Source organism: Poecilia formosa, unplaced genomic scaffold (genome assembly GCF_000485575.1).
Source record: "Poecilia formosa unplaced genomic scaffold, Poecilia_formosa-5.1.2 Scaffold29, whole genome shotgun sequence".
Lineage (NCBI taxonomy): Eukaryota > Metazoa > Chordata > Actinopteri > Cyprinodontiformes > Poeciliidae > Poecilia > Poecilia formosa.
In genome coordinates, this window is record NW_006799968.1 from 51,207 (window position 1) to 70,682 (window position 19,476).

At 37.6% G+C, this 19,476-nt stretch overlaps 1 protein-coding gene across 2 annotated transcripts in view; it reads left to right on the plus strand.

Annotated features, from left to right (window-relative positions):
- Positions 1 to 19,476, plus strand: part of adamts7 (a disintegrin-like and metallopeptidase (reprolysin type) with thrombospondin type 1 motif, 7) — a 113,724-nt gene that overhangs the window by 20,370 nt on the left and 73,878 nt on the right. For both annotated transcript variants that reach the window (XM_016670026.1, XM_007548975.2), the window contains exons 5-6: positions 5,956 to 6,105; positions 10,432 to 10,575. In XM_016670026.1, the coding sequence (XP_016525512.1) occupies positions 5,956 to 6,105; positions 10,432 to 10,575 (294 nt within the window). The remainder of the gene's footprint in view (positions 1 to 5,955; positions 6,106 to 10,431; positions 10,576 to 19,476) is intronic.

The window sequence follows — 19,476 nt, forward strand, 5'->3', positions numbered from 1 at the left end:
CTAAAACGATTCAAGTTCAACTAAACTACACCATCAGTTCTTTGGTTAATCTGATACTTTAACAGAAACTTTTTTTTTAAAATGATGCATCATGGCAATGGACAGAGGAGGAAAGTTTTTTTTTTTTTTTTTAAGGTTTTGTTGGCTCTAGTGGCTTTTATTTGAAAGTAGTTCAACAGGAAAGAGAGTAATGAGAAAGGGGGGAGACATGAGGCAAATGCCGCCAGGCCCGGAGTCGAACCTGCGACCACCGGCACGAGGACTAAGGCCTCAATACATGGGTTGTGCTTTGCTTCCTTCCTATAAAATAAAATTAGTTTTATGGCTGTAACATGGAAGAAATGATGTTTAATGTTTAACAGGTGTGAATATTGCTGTGCTGTATCTTTCACTAGTGCTTAGACGTTTTTCTAATCAAGTTTTTCTGATTTCTGTATTTTCTCAAATATAGAAAAATGAATGATTTTTGTTATTGAAGATCCATGTAAGACTGATCAGCTTCTTATATCGACCTTTTGTCAAGAGATTTCATTCAGCTCATTCGTGGATAAAGTCAGTTCACCGTCCTCCTATGTAGGACAGCGGGGAGCCTGGCATGCTTCGTGATCTGAAGGGATTTCTTTATGGCTGATCTGTAATGTGATATTATTGTGGGAGTGTGTCAGCGGTCATTTTGCCCGGCCAACTTCATTCATTTGCCTCGGTCCCAGTCTGCCCTAAATTATTAATGGTTGAGAAAACAGCAATCAGATCTGGGGTGTCCCAGTTAATAAAGTGTTTAAGAGCAACTTTTATTCTCGCTCTCGAGCGGACACAAGTAAAACACTGCTATGTACATATATGTTGAATACGTGACTTTAAAAGATATTCTTCATGACTCCTTTTGATTAATAGACCCAACTCATTAGTGTTGCATTCACTAGCTTTGTTGAATTCTTTGCTGCATTCTGAGTGTGCAGAGCAATTAAAGGAACAAAGCCGATGCCCTTTTCCCTCTCTCTCTCTTTCCAGAATCCATTCTGCACATATTTGAGGTTGACTAAGTTATAAAGCCTTATTTTCAGTGGTTAAAATAATCAGAATTTCTCTTAGCAACAGCTAAAAACAAACGTTATTGTTCAAAAAACATATGATTTCCTCGGCTCTTTTTGGAAAAACTTATTCTACTTAGCAAGAATTATGCAGTTGGTAAATTTTGTGAAAATGTTTTCTCCTTTTTTGTCATTGTTGGTGAAGATATTATGAAAAACAGACATTCTACACAAAAGTAAACATCTGACTTATACTTCGTGGCAGTTCGTTAACAGAGAAAATGTTCAGCTCTTAAAATTAATTATTATTTATAAAACATAAGCTCTCTTGAAATACTGCTTATCTGCTTAGACAAAAGAAATTTACAGTTGGTAAATTTTGCAAAAGTAAAAATCAGATGTTTCCTTTGTGGCACTTGGCTACCAGAAAACACGCTCATCTCTTAGCAACAGCTAAAAACAAACGTTATTGTTCAAAAAACATATGATTTCCTCTGCTCTTTTTGGAAATACTACTTATTCTACTTAGCAAGAATTATGCAGTTGGTAAATTTTGTGAAAATGTTTTCTCCTTTTTTGTCATTGTTGGTGAAGATATTATGAAAAACAGACATTCTACACAAAAGTAAACATCTGATTTATACTTCGTGGCAGTTCGTTAACAGAAAAAAAATGTTCAGCTCTTAAAATTAATTATTATTTATAAAACATAAGCTCTCTTGAAATACTGCTTATCTGCTTAGACAAAAGAAATTTACAGTTGGTAAATTTTGCAAAAGTAAAAATCAGATGTTTCCTTTGTGGCACTTGGCTACCAGAAAACGCGCTCATCTCTTAGCAACAGCTAACAACAAATATTGGTACTGTTTAAAAAACGCAAGATTTTTTTCTGCTCTTTTGAAATACTACTTATCTTATTCTACTGAATAAGAATTATGCAGTTGTTGAATTTTTCAGAAAAGTGTTTTGTTTTTTTTTTGTTTTTTTTTGTCATTGGGGTAAATATATTATAAAACAGACATTTAACACAAAAGTAAAAATCTGGTTTATACTTCGTGGCACTTCGTTACAAAAAAAAAAAAAAAAAAAGTGCTTACTTTGTGGCACTTGGTTACCAGAAAATGTGATCATCTCTTAGCAACAGATTAACAAACACTATTGTTCAAAAAAACATAAGATTTCTTCTACTTTTTTGAAATACTACTTATCATTGTGCAATTGGTAAATGTGTATGTTTTTTTTAATATATATATATTGTCATTGGTGGTGAAGATATTATAAAAAACAGACGTTCAACACAAAAGTCTGATTTATACTTCGTGGCAGTTCGTTACCAGAAAAAAACGCTCATCTCTTAGCAACAGATTAACAACAAATATTATTGCTCAAAAAACATAACATTTCTGCTGCTCTTTTGAAATACTATTTATCTTAGTCTACTACTTAACAAGAATTGTGCAGTTGGTGAATTTAGCAGAAAAGTAAAAATAAATATATTTGTAGTAAGTTTTCCGCCAAGGTGGCGTCTCTGTAGTTATAACTGGAAGCTCTGCCCTCCTCAGTGTTCTGTTGGTAATTAATCCTCTGAAAACTGTCATGTCCTCACACAATAACACATCAGACAAAATCGAGATCTTTTTTAGTGTAAAAGTCCAGAAAGTACATTCTGTTTTGCTTTGTGTTCCTCCAAGGAACACAGTCTCCCCACTTGGAGGGCAAAACACATCCCATGTCAGAATGTATCATTTTGTACCCACACAAGTAAAACCACAATGGTGCATGGGACTTGGCAAAAAGACTGGCCCTTTTAAAACTTCATATTGTGAAGACACAAGCAACATTACACTGTGACGTCGAAGTGCGACGCCGTGACTTCAGACTGCAGTGGTTCCTGCGTTTTTCTCTAATATGTAAACTTGAGTGTGCAGATGTATGTAAACTTCTGGTTTCAGCTGTATACCAAAATAAAAACCGCAACACTGAATGTTGCCTAATTCTGTCTAAAAAGCTTAAAAATATATATCATTTGAATTGAATTTGACACGTATGCCTTTCTAAATATTAAGCATATATTTATTGGTGTAGTAATGTAATGGTAATAGCAAAAGAATAAACTGTACACGGAATCTCGACAACGGTTAAATTTAGAGCCGTTTTATGTTTTATCTTACGTTTTCATATGATCCTTCAAAAACAGATGAAAAATTGTAAATTACGTTTACTACATGTCTTGAAGTAGAGCAATAATTTGCCAATTTGTCAATGAAACATGGTTGTAAATATGAACAACTAACGTTTGTCATTAAGCCCGACTTCAAAAGTTAAACCATTTGTCTGAAACTACAGGGATGCAAATGAGAATCTTCTGTTCAGATGAATTTCGTCTCATGCCCTCCTTGGCTATTTTTACCTGTCACCATGTAATTCAAAGAAATTACATGCAAGCAATACTCACATTACGGTTGAGATAAGTCTTTTTTTCACACATCTCTTTTCAGGGGTCACTGCCCAAGCCAAAGGGAAGTGGAAAAACGTGTCTCTGCCCAGTTTATAGAAATAGCATCCCCATTAACGTTTCAAAGAACAGAGTGTCTCTGCTGGATGGTTATCTAAGATGTTGCCACTGAGATTTCCACAGTAATTAGATTCTGTATTGACTACTGCAGAACATATGGAGTAGAAAGTCAGACTCGCAAATTAGCAGCCATGACAAAGGCTAAGTGTCTCTTATAGACTTTCGAGATTGTAGACATACAGGAAAGAAATTCTATAAAACCCTATTTAACCTAACAACTTTCCTTTGAACAACTATCTCTGAATGCAGTTCAGAGATGAGTAGAAATATATTTGTGTAGATTTTATTTTATTTTTTTTAGGTTTTACTGATCCCTTCAGCAGTTCTTTCCTCTGCTGTAGCATAAAGAATGTGATTTCAAATTAGCTTGTAGAATTTATAGTGGATTATCTGTCTTTCACTAAGACATCTGGTCAAAAATATACACATTCAAGCTCAAATGTACAATATTTACACCATAACTGAGGACAATCCATTTGTAAATTACAGAGATGTCACACAATTTTGGTGGCCATAAACAAGCTTCTGTCATCACTGACTGCTGAATATTTAACCAGCCCTCTTTTAAGCATTGCTTCCAGCCTTTAAAACATTTTAAAACACAGTCCATTCATTTTCAATTGGATTAAATTTGGGATCTCCTTGTCTCTTCAACCAGCGGTAACAGTTTAGGTCAAATTGCTTAAACTTGGAGAGAGTCAAACTGGACTACGATCCCAAACACAAATCAACATTTTGGATCCCATGTTGTATATTCTGCAATTGGCTTCCCAAAAGTCAAACTATGTTAAACTTTGAGCTATTGTTTCAAAGCCAGATCTGTGCCAGGAGCTGACCAGTCTATCCACCCAGAATTATTTAAAACGCTTCCTGATGAAACGACGTATGGAGTAAAAGTTACCCAGATGTTAGAAAAGGTGTGTGTCCAGTCAATTAAAGCACTTTCAATTCCCTGGTAGCTGAAAGTGTGCTTTCCAAATAGGCCTGTTTGTCGAATTAAAAGTCGAAATGGTAACCTTGGAGCAGGTATTAAATCTTTCATTATGACCACATTTTTGTACTTAAAATGTTTGTTTTATTTGTATGGCTACCATTCTGTTAAATGTCGTATTTTTCATTACCTGTAAATTAACAGAAAGGCTTGAAGATGACTAGGCTAAAAGTGGGTAAAAGTAATTACCCACTGTGTAATTACTTTTTGCCTCACTTAGTTAATTGAGCTTTTGAAATAACTTAACTTTTCAGTAATCTAATTTATTGAGTATGACTTCATAAATTTGAGCCTTTTTTGTATAAATATGCCCATGTTTCAATTGGAGAAAATCAAGGACAAATTCAAAATTGTGCACCTAAATTTGTCTTTAAGAAAAATTGAAGTTGTATAACTATTACACCCTTCAAAACAAAGTCTTCAAACACATTGCAAAGCCCTAAATTAATGATTTTTGTGTCCATAGTGACTGAATGTAAACTTCTGAGCAGTAATAAAACCTCTGTAATGACTCAGCCTCCTGCTCTAGCTGAAGGTATTGAAAAATTTCAAGTTACAACCAGATTCAAACTTGATATAATATTTAAAATGTCCAAATCCAGTTGGATTAATTAAACATCTATACAAATGTCCTTGCTGCTGATGTCACAACAAGAGAAAACAATTACAAAATCAGAAACGGCTCTGGGGCTCTGCATTAAAAACAGAACATAGTTGGATTGAAAACAGAATTATGAGCCAATGTCTTACAGGGGGAAGACGATTCAGAAAGCAAGGTTGGTTTGTGTGCAGGAGAGAGAAACAAAGCAACTAGAAAATTGGCACCCAACTGGAGAGGATGCCAATTACCGGATTTTTAACTCAAAGGTAGCAAAACCCATTGAATGAGAAAGTTGGGGAAGTTTGTAGAAAGATCAAAGTTTAGCAAAAAAATAAATGAGATCTTACCTCTCTGAGTCCTTTCCTTTTGATGTCCTACTTTCATCTCCCTCTTCAGCTCTAAGATAATGTTGTTCACGCTTAACTTTCCACCCACCCGATGTTCACATCACCCGAGATATCCTTCATGCCACCTCTGTCCTCGCTCACTTCCAGGTCGATGTGCTAAATCTTTTTACTCCCCGTTCTGCCCTGACTGAGTCACCGTTTCTCCATGCTGAAAAAAAAAGGAAGCAAACAATTTTTTGGCAACAGCTGCATTCATTTCTTTCCGTTTTAAATTGACGTATTATGTTGTTTTCATCTGGACGCTGAATGAAATAAAAATATCACTTGGCATGTAATCGCTGAATGAATAAATTAGCTCAGCTGGCGGGCGAAGAGGCGGATGACTAACCCTCGCTCTCTGCTTCTCTAAGGAAGGACATATGTGCAGCCATCAACATGCCATGCGAGACTCTGGGACTGTCTCATGTGGCGGGAATGTGTCAGCCTCATCGCAGCTGCAGCATTAGCGAAGACACGGGCCTCCCCATGGCCTTCACTGTGGCACACGAGCTGGGACACAAGTAAGGTTTTTGTTGTGCACCATCATTCTTGCAGTAAACAATTTTCTTTGCAAAATAACTCGGTGGCTATTTATTTGTCTAAATGATTTGGTCCAAGAATTGCTTTCACCTGCCTTTTTTGCTTTTCCTGTGGAGTTTACTTTTCTTGTTCTGCCACAAATAGGCTTCCAGCGATTCAGAAAATGAAGCCTGGCTTTATTTGCAGAGTGCAGTTGCTCAAGGGGTTGTAATTTTGCTTCATCCACATCCGTGATGATGATGATAATGGGATTTTTTTTTATTTCACTTATTTATTTTTTTGCATTTCCACATGAACTTGTGACAACACATTTTCTCAATGTTCTCTTAAATTAAGCCATTACCATCGAGGGCTTGCTTATTTCATTTGCATGTATTCCACTTTATTTCACTGAGTGTTTTGCTTGTTGGTTCATTAGATTTCATGACATTAATTCAGATTGGGGTTTTTTTTCTCTTTTTATTATTCCTGAAGCAACTAAAAACAGATTTTAGCTTAAAAAAAAAACACCCAATCCTCCACTTAAAGGAGAAACAACCCATTGACAACAGCAGCGTCGTAAAGATTACAACATTGTTTACATGAATACTTTTCATTAATAAATCACTCAGTTTAATTTAATTACACAGTGGGTATGTGCAAACTGGTAATAAAGTATGAATAAGAAACCAATTATCTGCTCAATTGAATGTTGATTTAAATAAATTTAATTGGTTATATGAAACCCTAATTTCATGCACAGTTGCACGTTACACAGTCGTCTTTACAGTGAAATGATCTTCAGTCACTCAAACAGCTTGTGGTGGATAACTTTTCCTTCCACTTGACTGTTGTGCAAAAGTCCTGCTGCGGTTGGATTGCCGCTATAAACTTTACTCAAAGTCACCTTCAGCACTTTACCCTTGATTACATGTTGAGAAGGAGCCTGTTTTTTCCGCTCCAGCCGCACGGTTGGTTCTGCGCGTATCTTGGGGGTGTTTGTCAAATGTGTTACTAAGTCTTGGATTGACAGAAGCCCATTGTGAATGCTGGACCTTTCTAAAAAGAGAAAATGTATTCATTAATTCTCCAGTGGGCTCACAGTCAAAGACTGTTATTCAGAGGTTGAAAGTGCGACGGTACAAGAAGCTTTCTCGCAAAGAAGAAGGTAAACACACTGAGGTGCGATCGGTTCGGCTCAGATTCTCATTTCCCCTTTGGGGTGTCTGTGGTTACTAAAGACATTATGACGCCTGCTGCCTGTTGTTGTGTACAAAAAAACTTGTTTTACTATCTGATTGGTTCTCTTGCATAGGTGGAAGGTTAATGAGGTAGCTGGCAACTGTCTTTGCATGGAAAATGTTTATTACCTCATCTCAAACTAAAAATATCAAGAAAAAAACGACAGAATATAAATTCTTTATTAAAACAGCCTTCATGAATAAAGACGTCTGAAAAGGTTGAAAAAAGTAAATCTTTTTTGTCGTACAGGGCTCCGTATACACGTGCCCATATGGGATTCTTATTGTAAATAGTTTTACATAGAAATACTTTTGTTTCTTATTATCAGTGTTTTCAATTTCATTGATCTTACTTGAAACGTTCAGAATTGTTTTTCGTGATTATTTTTATTATTTTTATTTTTATATAGACTCGTCATGATTCTACAACACTAGAAGAATTAAGCTGATGTTAGTCGCAGGCTTCGTCAGGCTCTCTGCTGCTGTAGCCAACCTGGATTCTACAGCTGTACAGATATTCTGCTCTTAGCTTGCCAGCATTTAAAGCAGCATTATTCTAATTAAGATTGTTTTTAGCTTTTTGTGTTTTTAGCAAGCAGAAAGATCTCCCAGCATCTGAAAATGTCTTTCTTGAGAGCAAGAGAAAAGTGTAATTACGGTCTTTTAGCCAGGTGACTGGCCGTGCTCAGCAACAGGTGGTGGGAGAAAAATCTAATCAGACACGTTGTACGGCATCTTGTTAAAAAAAAAAAAAAAAGAAAAAAAGAAAAAGAGCTCTTTGTGTGTGAAATGTATCCTGGGACATCGCCAGTAATCTTCCATTTTCTTTCATTTTATATCCACAGATGGAATAAAATATGTAGGTAGTATCATACGATCCACAGATGCAAATCAATTCAGAAATTTGAGAGTAAGCCAATGTGTGATTCTGTGTGTTGAAGCGTGATTTAATATGACAAGACAAACCAAGTGAATTATATTGCTGATCTCGGCGTCGATAAAAAAATGAACTTAATTAATCCATTTCCTTTCACAAACAGGATTTGTCAAACTAGCGGACCATTTGCAAAACCCTGTTTTCAGCTGTGTGGAATAAATCAGGCTTATTATAACATTAGAAACCTGGCAGTGTGTGGATGAGCAGCAGAACGAGTTCTCGCTGCTCACTGCTGCTCCTGTTTGTGACATCCGCCCTAAACGCAGCTCTGCTCTGGTTTCTGACTAAATGTCCTGTCAACTACAAAGTTTTTATTTATTGATCTTCATTTTCATGAATCTACACATATTTACCATTAACATTGGCGAATGTGAAGAGGGTTTTCATTAGTTGGTGCTTCAAAACACGATGTAATTGCGCCACACTGCCAATTTGCTAACATCTGTTTGCCTCTTGGCTACTCGTCTCCTTTCTTCTTCTGCTTGTCGTATTTTATTTTACAGCTGAGGCCAGTCTTGTTCATATGTGTTTTACATTTATTTTATTATAATTAGACAATATGACGACGGGGTATTATAAAACAGACATTTATTTACACTGTAAAGAAAGTCGGATTAAAGACTACAGCTGACATGTATTTGTGTGTGAAATGAGATGCTTCATTACGTGTGCCGTTTTCATCAGAGTAGAAAGAAGTGAGAGTTTGCGAAAGCTGTTCTGCCCATCCACTTCAAAATGAATAACCTTCACATTTTACCTGTTATATTACCGTGCCAAATGAAAATAGAAGTAAGTGTGACTTCCAGACATTTAGGGGAAGGTGCATTTCCTGTAAAGTTGTGGCATAAGTGTGGCTATTTAAGGATTACTGTCTGCTATTATTTACCTTGTTGTTTTCTATTTTTGCAAATCAAAATATTAAACGGGGTGGATTTTGTAACGTCAACTTTCCTTAGCTTTATATCATGTTATAAATAATGTTATTCTCTCATCAAAGACATATCTAGTGTTGCGCTGATTCTTTTATAAATGGAAAAGGAAATGTCTTTGAGCATTCTTAAAGGTACACTGCATTTAGGGGCCAGTCTTTCAAAAACCTTTTCCACCAGTGAACCAGTGCAGCGCTCGATCTTTCAAAGCTTTTGGCTTTCTAGGTACATTAGAAACAGCCTCAAACTCTTGGTATTGACCTCAGAATCAAGGGCTGTGGCAGCGAAAATGCAGAAATTGAAGTTTGAATTAAGTGATGTATCTAACAGCAATCAATGTGTTGTGATGATGTCCTTCTCAGCCTTTCTAATTAGATCCCAGTAATCATTAAACACTTTCCTAGTCACCTCACAGACGCTTCCTTGCATCTCGGCTCCTCTTTACAACAGTTATTGCAGTTGGGTCAAGTGTTAAGCTGTGACAGACGTTAGTTTAACAGTACGCTACATTTAAATACCAATAAAACAATTTTGCTCCCTGAATTGGAAACTTTTTGTAGCGTGCATGGAGCAGAGCAAGCAGGGAAATTCACCTCGTTTCTCCTCCGTAGTAATTCACTACAAACGTCTGAATATCAAAGCAAGCTGTGCGCCAGGTGATAAAGAGCCTAAGTGAAAATAAATTAATCTTGTGAGTCTGGTAAGAATTGTTAAAGATTATGAAACATATGCACCGGGCTGAGTGGAGTTGGCTTTTCCGCATGCATTTAGCATTTTCTTTCAAGGAGCATCTTTAGAGAAACCGTAGATACGCCGGGCTAAACTTAATTCTGAAGGGAGTATTCATGTTGCTGCGCTTTCATCCTCAAGAAGAGCACAGCGCCGCCGCACCTGTAATGTGACGGCAACCTTTATTTTCTTGAAAGTCTTTTGATAGAAGCGAGCTGCAGCTCACAAAGTGAAGAACAGGCCCGTGTTTATCACCGGCTTGCACAGACTTTATTTGTTGCAGCGGCTGACTGAGTCAATAACTGCTGCTCCCACAGCAAATGAGTTGAACATTAAACATTGACTTCAAAGCCGTAGAATCCAAACGGTTCGCAGACAAACAGACAGATGTGTCTCCTTTTGTTGCCAAAAGTAGCTTTATTTTGATGTATGTCAATGCCATGCCCACTCACATTAATTTCCCCTCTTGTGGGATTTGCTTTTATGTCGCAGCTTTGGGATTCAGCATGATGGCAACGGTAATGACTGTGAACCCATTGGGAAACGACCTTTCGTCATGTCTCCACAGCTCCTGTACGGCACCTTCCTGCCCCGGTGGTCCCGCTGCAGCCGTCGGTATATCACCCGCTTCCTAGAGTGAGTGTCGCTTGATATGTTGGACCACACAGCTTTCTGAATGTGCAAGGTTGTGTGATTCAAAAAGTTTTGTTGTTTTTTTTTTCTTCTGCCCGTTTGGAGTCACGCCGGGGTATTTTACAACCCTTTTCCACTAGAGCCTGGCCGCTCGACTGACTGACAGTCTTCTGACATCGACTCTGCATGCTTGCAACCCTGGTGAAGTAGGTTGTAAAAGTAGCGGCTGGTACCAGCGAATAACTCTTGGAATCAACATTGTGCAAAAAATAGAAGAAATCAAAAACAACATAGCGTTTCAAACATTGTCATCCCCTGTTTGATGGAAAAGCATGATGGGTTGCTTTTACCTCTTCCACCAGCAGCTCTTTCAGAGTTTCTTCGCCTTATCATATAAATTTATCTCACTAACCTAACATTAAGTCACACCAATCCTCTACATATCCACCATTACTTCATCCTTTGACCTTCTGTGTAGTCCTGCACTTTCCTTCTTCAGCACGTCTTCAATAACTGCAGGCTTTCTGCCTGACCCGTGTATCACTTCTCAGCTTGTCTATTTAGGGTAACGCCTAATAACATTTCTTGATATCTACTCTGCCTCTGGTATTTTTCTTAGACTCGCTATCTCCAACAGCTCACATCAAGGTACATCTCACATCTAACTTTCACCGTTAAAACTATCTGTCTTCATCTGAGATGGTTGATTTCTGGTGCTTGAACATTTTTCTTCCTTCAATATTTCACCTCCTTTTTATCTTCCATGTTCCACTTGTCCCACTTTAATTAGTGGGTAAGATAAGTATTAAAGCTGTCAACATTTTTCCCAGTACCTCTTTTCTAATATTTCTTGGTGTAACATGGTTGATGTCTGTAACAACCCAAGTAATTCTAACGCTTTAAGATATAACATATATAATTAGTTCAAATGTGATATGTGAAATAACATGGAGTTACTGGAGGAAAGCATGAACAAACAAAAAGAGTTGAATCCAGCCTGAGGGCTGCTTTTATAAACTTTAGACTGTTTCATTAAGTCCCATTGGTGGGAAATAAGATCATTTCACCATAAATCAGCTCAGGTCAGATGCCTTAAGGAAAACTCACAGAGGTCTTAAAGACCTGAAAATAGCAGGCGCAGTTTTTCCTGTGAAAACGACAAAGATTACCTAAACATAACAGATCTCATGCTCATTCACTGGTCTGTATTCTTCACTCCTGAAGAAAAAAAAAACATGTTGAAGCTTCTTAAAGTTTGTGCAGAAGATTTTGACGAGCTAGCAGAAAATAATCAGCTCGAATCAACAACTTGGCTGAACTATTTTTTTATTTTAACAAACTTCCTTTTTCCATCATGTTTGGAAAAAGGAAGTTTCTTCACATCATGCCCTCCCACCAAAAAAAAACAAAAAAAACATCCCTAAATTTAAATTCATGTGTTTTATGAATGTCATACAGCATATGGACATTCATAAAACAAAATGAGAAATACAAAGTAGACTGTTTCTGGGCAGTAGTCCCACACATGCAGCCGAAGAAACTTTTAATTGGTTTTAAAGGAATAAAGTCAAACTGCTGGTGTAGCTCACTCAGTCGTATAAGTGGCATCCAGCTGGAAATCTATGGAAAGAAGTAAAGATCAGGTCGCCTGGAACGGATCCCCAGAGCCTTTGAGATTTAAAAACACCTCATATGGAGCGATGGGTTAAAAACCTAATTTGAGCAACATTGTGGAGAGTGCACAGAAATCTCATTACCCGCCAAAACATGCTTTATAATTACGTATTTTATAGATTTCTGAAATCTGCTCAATATTTCCGCTTTGTTTCGTATCGATAACTTAAGTTGTGGAATAAATTGCTTGCTTGCATATCTTTGTGGATTACTTTCTTACTTTCATCTGCCTTCTCACGTACCCAATTTGAAGTGGTTTATCATGTGAAATCGACTTTTTGAGCTTTATATCATGTTCTAATCTTATCCCGTCATCAAAATCATGCACGGAGTGTTGCTTTGATTCTTTCACATATCTTTGAGAAATATTTTAACCTGCCTTGGCAGCCATTTTGGGGTGCCTAAATGTTTGCTCATGCAGTGCACCGCCGCCTCTTTACCTAAAGCTCCTCCTCAGAGCTTCAGCCGAGCTTCGCCTCTCTCTCTCTCTCTCTCTCTCTCTCTCTGTCTCAGCTCCTCCCTGTTTTTCATTGGGAGTTTCTAACACAGAGGCATCGCAAAGGTGCAGAGAATTGCCTCAACATGTTGCTGACCAAAGGAGAGTCAGATTATTAGCAGATGTAATGTAATTAATATAAAATAAATATTCAAATTGGAAACCAGGAACTATTTACTGAGAAATTAAGTATCTGTCTTCAATGTCTCTTGGTTTGTGGCCTAGTCTTTGTCAATATGACGTCTGTAGAGGTATCTTAAAAACGTCTTTCAGCTTTAGGATACCACAGACCGTGTACACAAATATTGACACACTGCAGCAGAGCTTATTTCAATTAGATCAATTATGAAAATCCCTAAACAAAATGGTTTCTATGGTGTCTTTAAGTTTCTGTGATTGAGTGTGTGGCTCTGTCCATGGGAGTCGGTGCGAATAAACAAACACACCAAAAAGACATGAATAGATCCTCCAAAGGGGAAGAGTAGAAATGTGGCAACTTTCTGTTTCTGATGTTCAAGATTTGTCTTCTTGGCAAATGAGGACTGTAGTAGCTTGTTTCCCTGCAGGTTACCTCCGTGTCTTTCCCCATACGTTCACCAATAACTGGAGTTTTCTAGCTGCTGAGGGAATGTTAACAGGCTATTGCTTCTGGCGAAAGCGAAATCAAAAGATGGCTGCGCTTCTACAAGTACATTTTGGTTTGCGATAACTTTTTTAGGGATGCCAGGCTGAAATGTTCATCCATTCATGTTGTGAAATAAAAAGTCTGCTTATACACAGAGTTACAGATGTAACTTAACTCACAGAAGCAGAAGAATTTCCTTCAACATACTTCCAAGTTTGCTCTCTGAACACTCACCCTCTTGTTTATCACGAAACACTGACAACTGTCTTTGAATGCTTTGGTGAAAAAATAGCACACTTTGATACTTCGTCATGACTCAACACGTACATGCCCCTGCAGACGACAGAGAAAGTGGCAAACCTTATTTATGCACATCCTGTTCTCATAAACTGTTGTTGCCGCTAAATGTTCCCACTGCGGCTCTGATATCTTAAAGCCTTTTACTCATGAGCGTTGTGGCATAAAATGATGCATAATCGAGGTCTACACCTTTCAGAATAGAGCCGCATGGATGTCACTCAGCGGGGGTTCAGGGACTCCTGCTGGGACGTTGCTTGAAATTAATTTGGGTGAAATCTCTGCAGTCTTCATTTCATCTGTAGCTCATTTGATAAAGGGAATAAGGAGGCTTTTTTTCCCCACTGAGATATCTGGAACAAATGGGTTTTTTTTTTGTTGCTTGTATTCAATCAGGTATTTGTTTGAGTCTTGAAATAATTTACTATACTACAAAGTATTGCCGTTTTGTAGGTTTGTGTAGTTTTTCTTATCTTCTGTGTCTGAAGGTAACTTCTCAAAATCAAAGCGAGATTTTTGACACGATGATTAAATTTATAGCTTTTTCTACCTTTAGTACACAAAACATCAAGAGATTCTTGAAAACGTCATGCAAATTTAGATTCGACTCAAAGTCAACCTCTGAGTTCAAATCTGTCCTAAATTATGCATATGATGAACCTGAAGTAATGACCTCCAGAGAGGTTAAACAAAATCTAAATTTTCTTGTTGTGCAAATTGCTTTGGGTTGTTAAATAAAAAAATTCATAGCATAGCACTGGTGACAACTATCAGCCGATGAATCCTGCCTAAAATCTCCCAAAACTTTATGGACAAATGTGTCGTGATGTGTTAAAAGCCAAACATGAACTCCATCACAACATAAGGCATCAATAAAAGTATCCAGTGAAGCATGAAGGTGTCTGTGCCATGATATGGGACAAATTCAACCTAATTTTATATATATTTTTAAAGTACTATGTTTTAACCCAAAGACCTGGACATTTCTGCTTGATTAAGATAGATTTAATTTTACAGCAACACAGTTGGTTCTTGCATACACTCATAACAAGAAAGAGATGGCTTTTACCAGAAGAGATATCAGAGTGTTTGAGATGGCCTCCAATAAGTTATCAGTTTCAGGCTGTTCAAATTCTCAACCAGATTAACGCCCCTTTGTGTTGTTCTACATTTAGCGTGTTCAAAGTGTTCAGTTGCCAGAAAGTCTGAGAGTCAAAAGATCCCAAAGTTTTGAAATAATTTCTACCTTTTGTTGTTTTTCATTAAAAAAAAAATAATGAAAACATCTTCATGGGTTTGCATACCGCTGGCGATTAACTGAATGTTATCAGTTTTCAGGCTTTGTTGATCAAAAACTGATTGTAGAGTCAATCTGTTTAAATAGCGCAATCTGTTTAATGCTGCATCTGTTCTTTGCCTCACAGGAGCGACTAAAGCCGAGCACCCAATAGCATGTTTCCGCTTGCTTATCTATTTTTGCAGGGTACAGTTTGTATCTCTGTCAGCTATACAGTCAGCTGCTGACATCAAAGTTCTGATTCTGGCTTCCACCGCACAAGTGTCGACTGTCTGAAATGTTTCGGGATCGTTGGCCCAGTTTCTCAGCTCTAAGCATCTGGAATTCATTCAGAGGCTGCACAGCTATTTGACAAGCTGGTAGCTCTTCACTCCATGGTAAGAGGTGGAGAACAGAGTTGCAGGGTAATATTTACACATGTGGGAGTCACAAAAGCTCCTTGTCTGAGCATTTCGTCGAGCTGTTTGGAATAATGTTTTAATTGGAACAGACAAAAACACTTGGGCGAACCAAACACAGCTTAGGAATTCTGTTCATTGTGCTCAAAATTGTGTTTGTGAAATATTTGGTAGTAAAAATAAGTATTTTCTTGTGTATTTCAATGCTGTACCTACATGTGGAACTTGCTTTGATAGGATATGTGTGTAAAGGAAAAAGCTTTTACACATTTCTTTGCAATTTGACGTAAAAAAAAAAAATCACACTACAGAAAATGTCTGACAAGAGTACATAAATAAAACTGTCTCATGATCTGTCAGAAATTTCTCTGAAGGATTAGCTCTCTCTCTGTTAATACTTGTACTTAAAATACAAAGAATTCTGTTTTTCTGGGATTATTAACTAAATATTTTGGAGTAAAAAGATCAATTTTAATATGAACCGTATCCTAGAATCAAATATGCAGTAAATTAGTTGACTGCTACTGCTTAGCTAACTAAAAATTGATGGCAAATGAAAGTGGAGCTAAACAACTATTGAACAAAACAGAAAAACTAATTCTGCGCTGTTCTTTCTGAAAAAGGGTTGAAATAATTAAAGCTGATTAAGAACCTAAAACATACAAAAAGGCTTTCAGTCTTAAAGCATAACTTTGGTGTTTTAAACTCATTTAAATCTAAGTCAGACTGCAGTAGACTCACAGAAAATCAACAGGACGATTTACTTTAACTCGGCACATTTTGTTGAACACCTTCGTCTTTGCAGCTAGGATGGTTTCTCCAGATGCCTGTTTCCACACCTGCCAGCAAAAGTCAGATTCCAACTTTTGGCTGCTTGGCTGGCTAAGCGGTTGCCTTCAGGAAATATAAAGCCTTCAGGTTTTAATTCACCTCTGCATTTTTGACATCCTGGAGGTTTTTATTCTTTGGGGCAGATATAGCTTTTCAACAGACAGAGGATTTGCTTTTAAACATAGTTATCAGAAGCTTAAACAAGAGAATGAAGACAAAGTCTCGCATGTCTAACCAAAAAATCAGACGTGTACAAACGAAAATATCTGTCCCAGCCATAGTCTGCGCTGGTTGATTGAAACAGTGTAACTGGGTTGGCTCTGCCTTTTGTAAACTCTGAACAAGCTTTTTTCAGAGTTTGGCTGTGCTTTTCGAATATAGCAAAGCTTCTCAGTAAATGCATTTTCCAGAGCAGGAATGGTTACAGGGAGCTAATCAGTCAATCAGCAATGGACTTTGGTGGCAAACAGGGGATCAGTAACTTATATTTTCACATATTTCCATTCAACAGCGCATTCGCCTCCCTTTTCTCTGCTCGGTCTGTGCGGCTCGGTGCAGGACAGGCCCCACAACTCAAGCGAACAAGGAGGTTAGATCTGTAGGTGTCATTTCGTCAGGAGTGTAGGAGGCCGTGCCGAGCTGAGGGCTGATATCGCATGGAATGGCTGAGTGTGAACAGAGCCGTCCTTTAATTTGCAAAATTCCAGCGTCTGAATGGCCATAAAGGTCAACTACTTCCACTCACTGCTCCTAGGAACTGGAAAACTTGTACAGCACAGTATGCTAATTAAAACATAGCTTATAATGTGATGCATTGATTATGAATGTAATTGATGCAGAACAGTGGTGCATATTATTATTGACAAGACATCTAAGAGTAATTCAGTAATTGTTTTAATGAATGCTGCAGCCCAACCTTATGAGTTGCTACTTATAATTTTTTATCTTTTTTTAATTTCATAAAAAAAATAAAAATAAAAATTCACAGGATAATGTTCAGTTTCCACAAAGGTGAAAGTTCTTACTTTTTCACATGGAGGCAGACTGGTTCAGATTTTTTTTTTCTCTTAAAAAATAATATAATTTGAAATCTAATCTTTCTACATGCTTACTGATAAGTTTTAATTTGTCTGACTGAAACCCTAACCCTCTGACTGAAACATTTTGTTTCAGTCAGACTCTGAAGTCTGACTCCAGCTTCACGCTCTGAAGCTGCTGCCCCCGCGAACCGACCCCGGATAAGCGGAAGAAAATGGATGGATGGATGGATGAAGCATTTTAAGCCTGATTCATACATCCTGGTGCCTCATTGTACATGGAGCCTGTGACATGCAGCACCATTTTTCGCCTGCATTGTCTGTCTGCTTTGGCAGAAACATTAATAACCTCAGTCGGAGGACGGCACCAGACAAGCGGCAGATGAAGAAAACAAATGTTAGATCGTGAGGAGGAAAAGAAAAACATTGAGGAAAGATCTTCTGTTTTTCCAGGAATGTCAAGAATATAGCATTAAGGAACAAAAAAAAAAAAAGACCTTAAACATAATTGATCATACTTTGATGAAAAGCCCTTAAATATCCTGTTGGAAAAACACTTTCAGGTGTTAAATTCAGACTGTGCTACTGATTTGTCCAAAATGCAATGGTTATTTTTTATAAATCTAAAAAATGTCAAAAGTAATCCTCTTTAAATGCAGGTTTTAGCTCTGGGAGGAACGCAGCCTCCAGATGGTGATATCCTTATCAACCATGTCAGGAAACGTTTTGGAGGAGCAAACAGTGAGTTTAGAAAGTGGAATATTATTTTCTTCAAACTATCAAATGTAGTTGTGGCAGAAGCATTTTCTGTGTACTTTTGAGAGCAGCGTCAGTGATGTAAAGTAATGAAGAGTCAGTGATTTAGTCTGAAACGTAGAGATAAAGAGTAATGAAGCGTAGATGGGAGACGGAGCTAAAAATTAACACAGTGATTCGTTTCTGACCAGCCAAAATACAACATCTGTCCCAGACGGACTGAGCCTGGATGATCTTGGTCAGAGTTCTTGTTTGTGCTGACTTAAACATCCTTTATTTTTTCATTCAGATAGTTTTTTTGTATTGCTTTGCAACTCAGAACTCCAGTGACAGGAACACAAACACATCCGGTAATCTTTCAGCCTCGGTGTAAACTCCCTCGTCAGGAAGCACCTCTGTGTGTGTGACGATCGGAAGAGGGACGAGGCCAAGAGACTTGAGGGAACCGGGGCAGAAGCCCAACCTGTACCAGAAAGTAAATGGTGTCATTTCTTTCTTTTTTTTTACAATTAGTTAAACTAAGTACTGAATCAGTTTCAGTCAGTTCCCTAGAAAAGAAAAGAAAAATAAGTATAAAGGACTGTCTCCCCCATCCTAATAATATATCGACCGACACCCTGACATCCTCCCATGTTTAGACCAGACTAGGTGTAAGCTATTATCATACAAGCACATTATTCATTAGTTGGTGCAGATTGAAAAGTTTTAAATTGAAAAGTGCAATAAAACCTTAGTTCACTGAGACAGACTGCACCTAAATATAAAATCACTTAAGAAAAAACTGCACAAACTCTTTTTTTTAACTTAACAGATTCCCAGTTGAAACTGGATCCATTTTGTCCATCTGGACAAATCTGTCCATAATCCATCCTAATGGTCTCAAAATGGTCACTATGATCGATCACTTTAGACGACGCCGTGTGTTGCACCACTTGGAGCTGCTTTGGCTGAAATTTACCAAGCTTTTGTTTTTTAGTTCATCACATATTTTATCCAGCATATGTACCAAGATTGTGAGCCAATTTTATCTTTTCCACTTGCTAACATTGAATGGCAGACAAATGGAAAAATAATAACCCACAGTGAATTGCAGGCGTTTCGTTGTCGAGGGACATATATCTGCAGCGGCGGCTCGGCCAGCTCCGTCTCCTATAACGACTGTCGTCAGGTCAGCCAGAATACCTCGGACCCACGAAGAAAATGTTCAGTAACTGCAAATCAAAATATAACCTGCAGGTAAAGCAATCAGTGAGAGTTCGCATTGCTATTCAGTTTTTAGCTGAACACAAGGAAAAAGGAAAACCCTGAACCGGGAGAATTTACCTCACAGCATCAGATCAGACTTTTTATTGGCTCATTTCTTCCCTGATACTAAACCAGCACACATTGGTGATTACAGAAAACAAAACTCAGTCAATGCGATTTTATACTTATTATCCAGAAACTCATTGTTTTAATATCTGCATCAGTTATAGGTTTTTTTTTTTAAACAG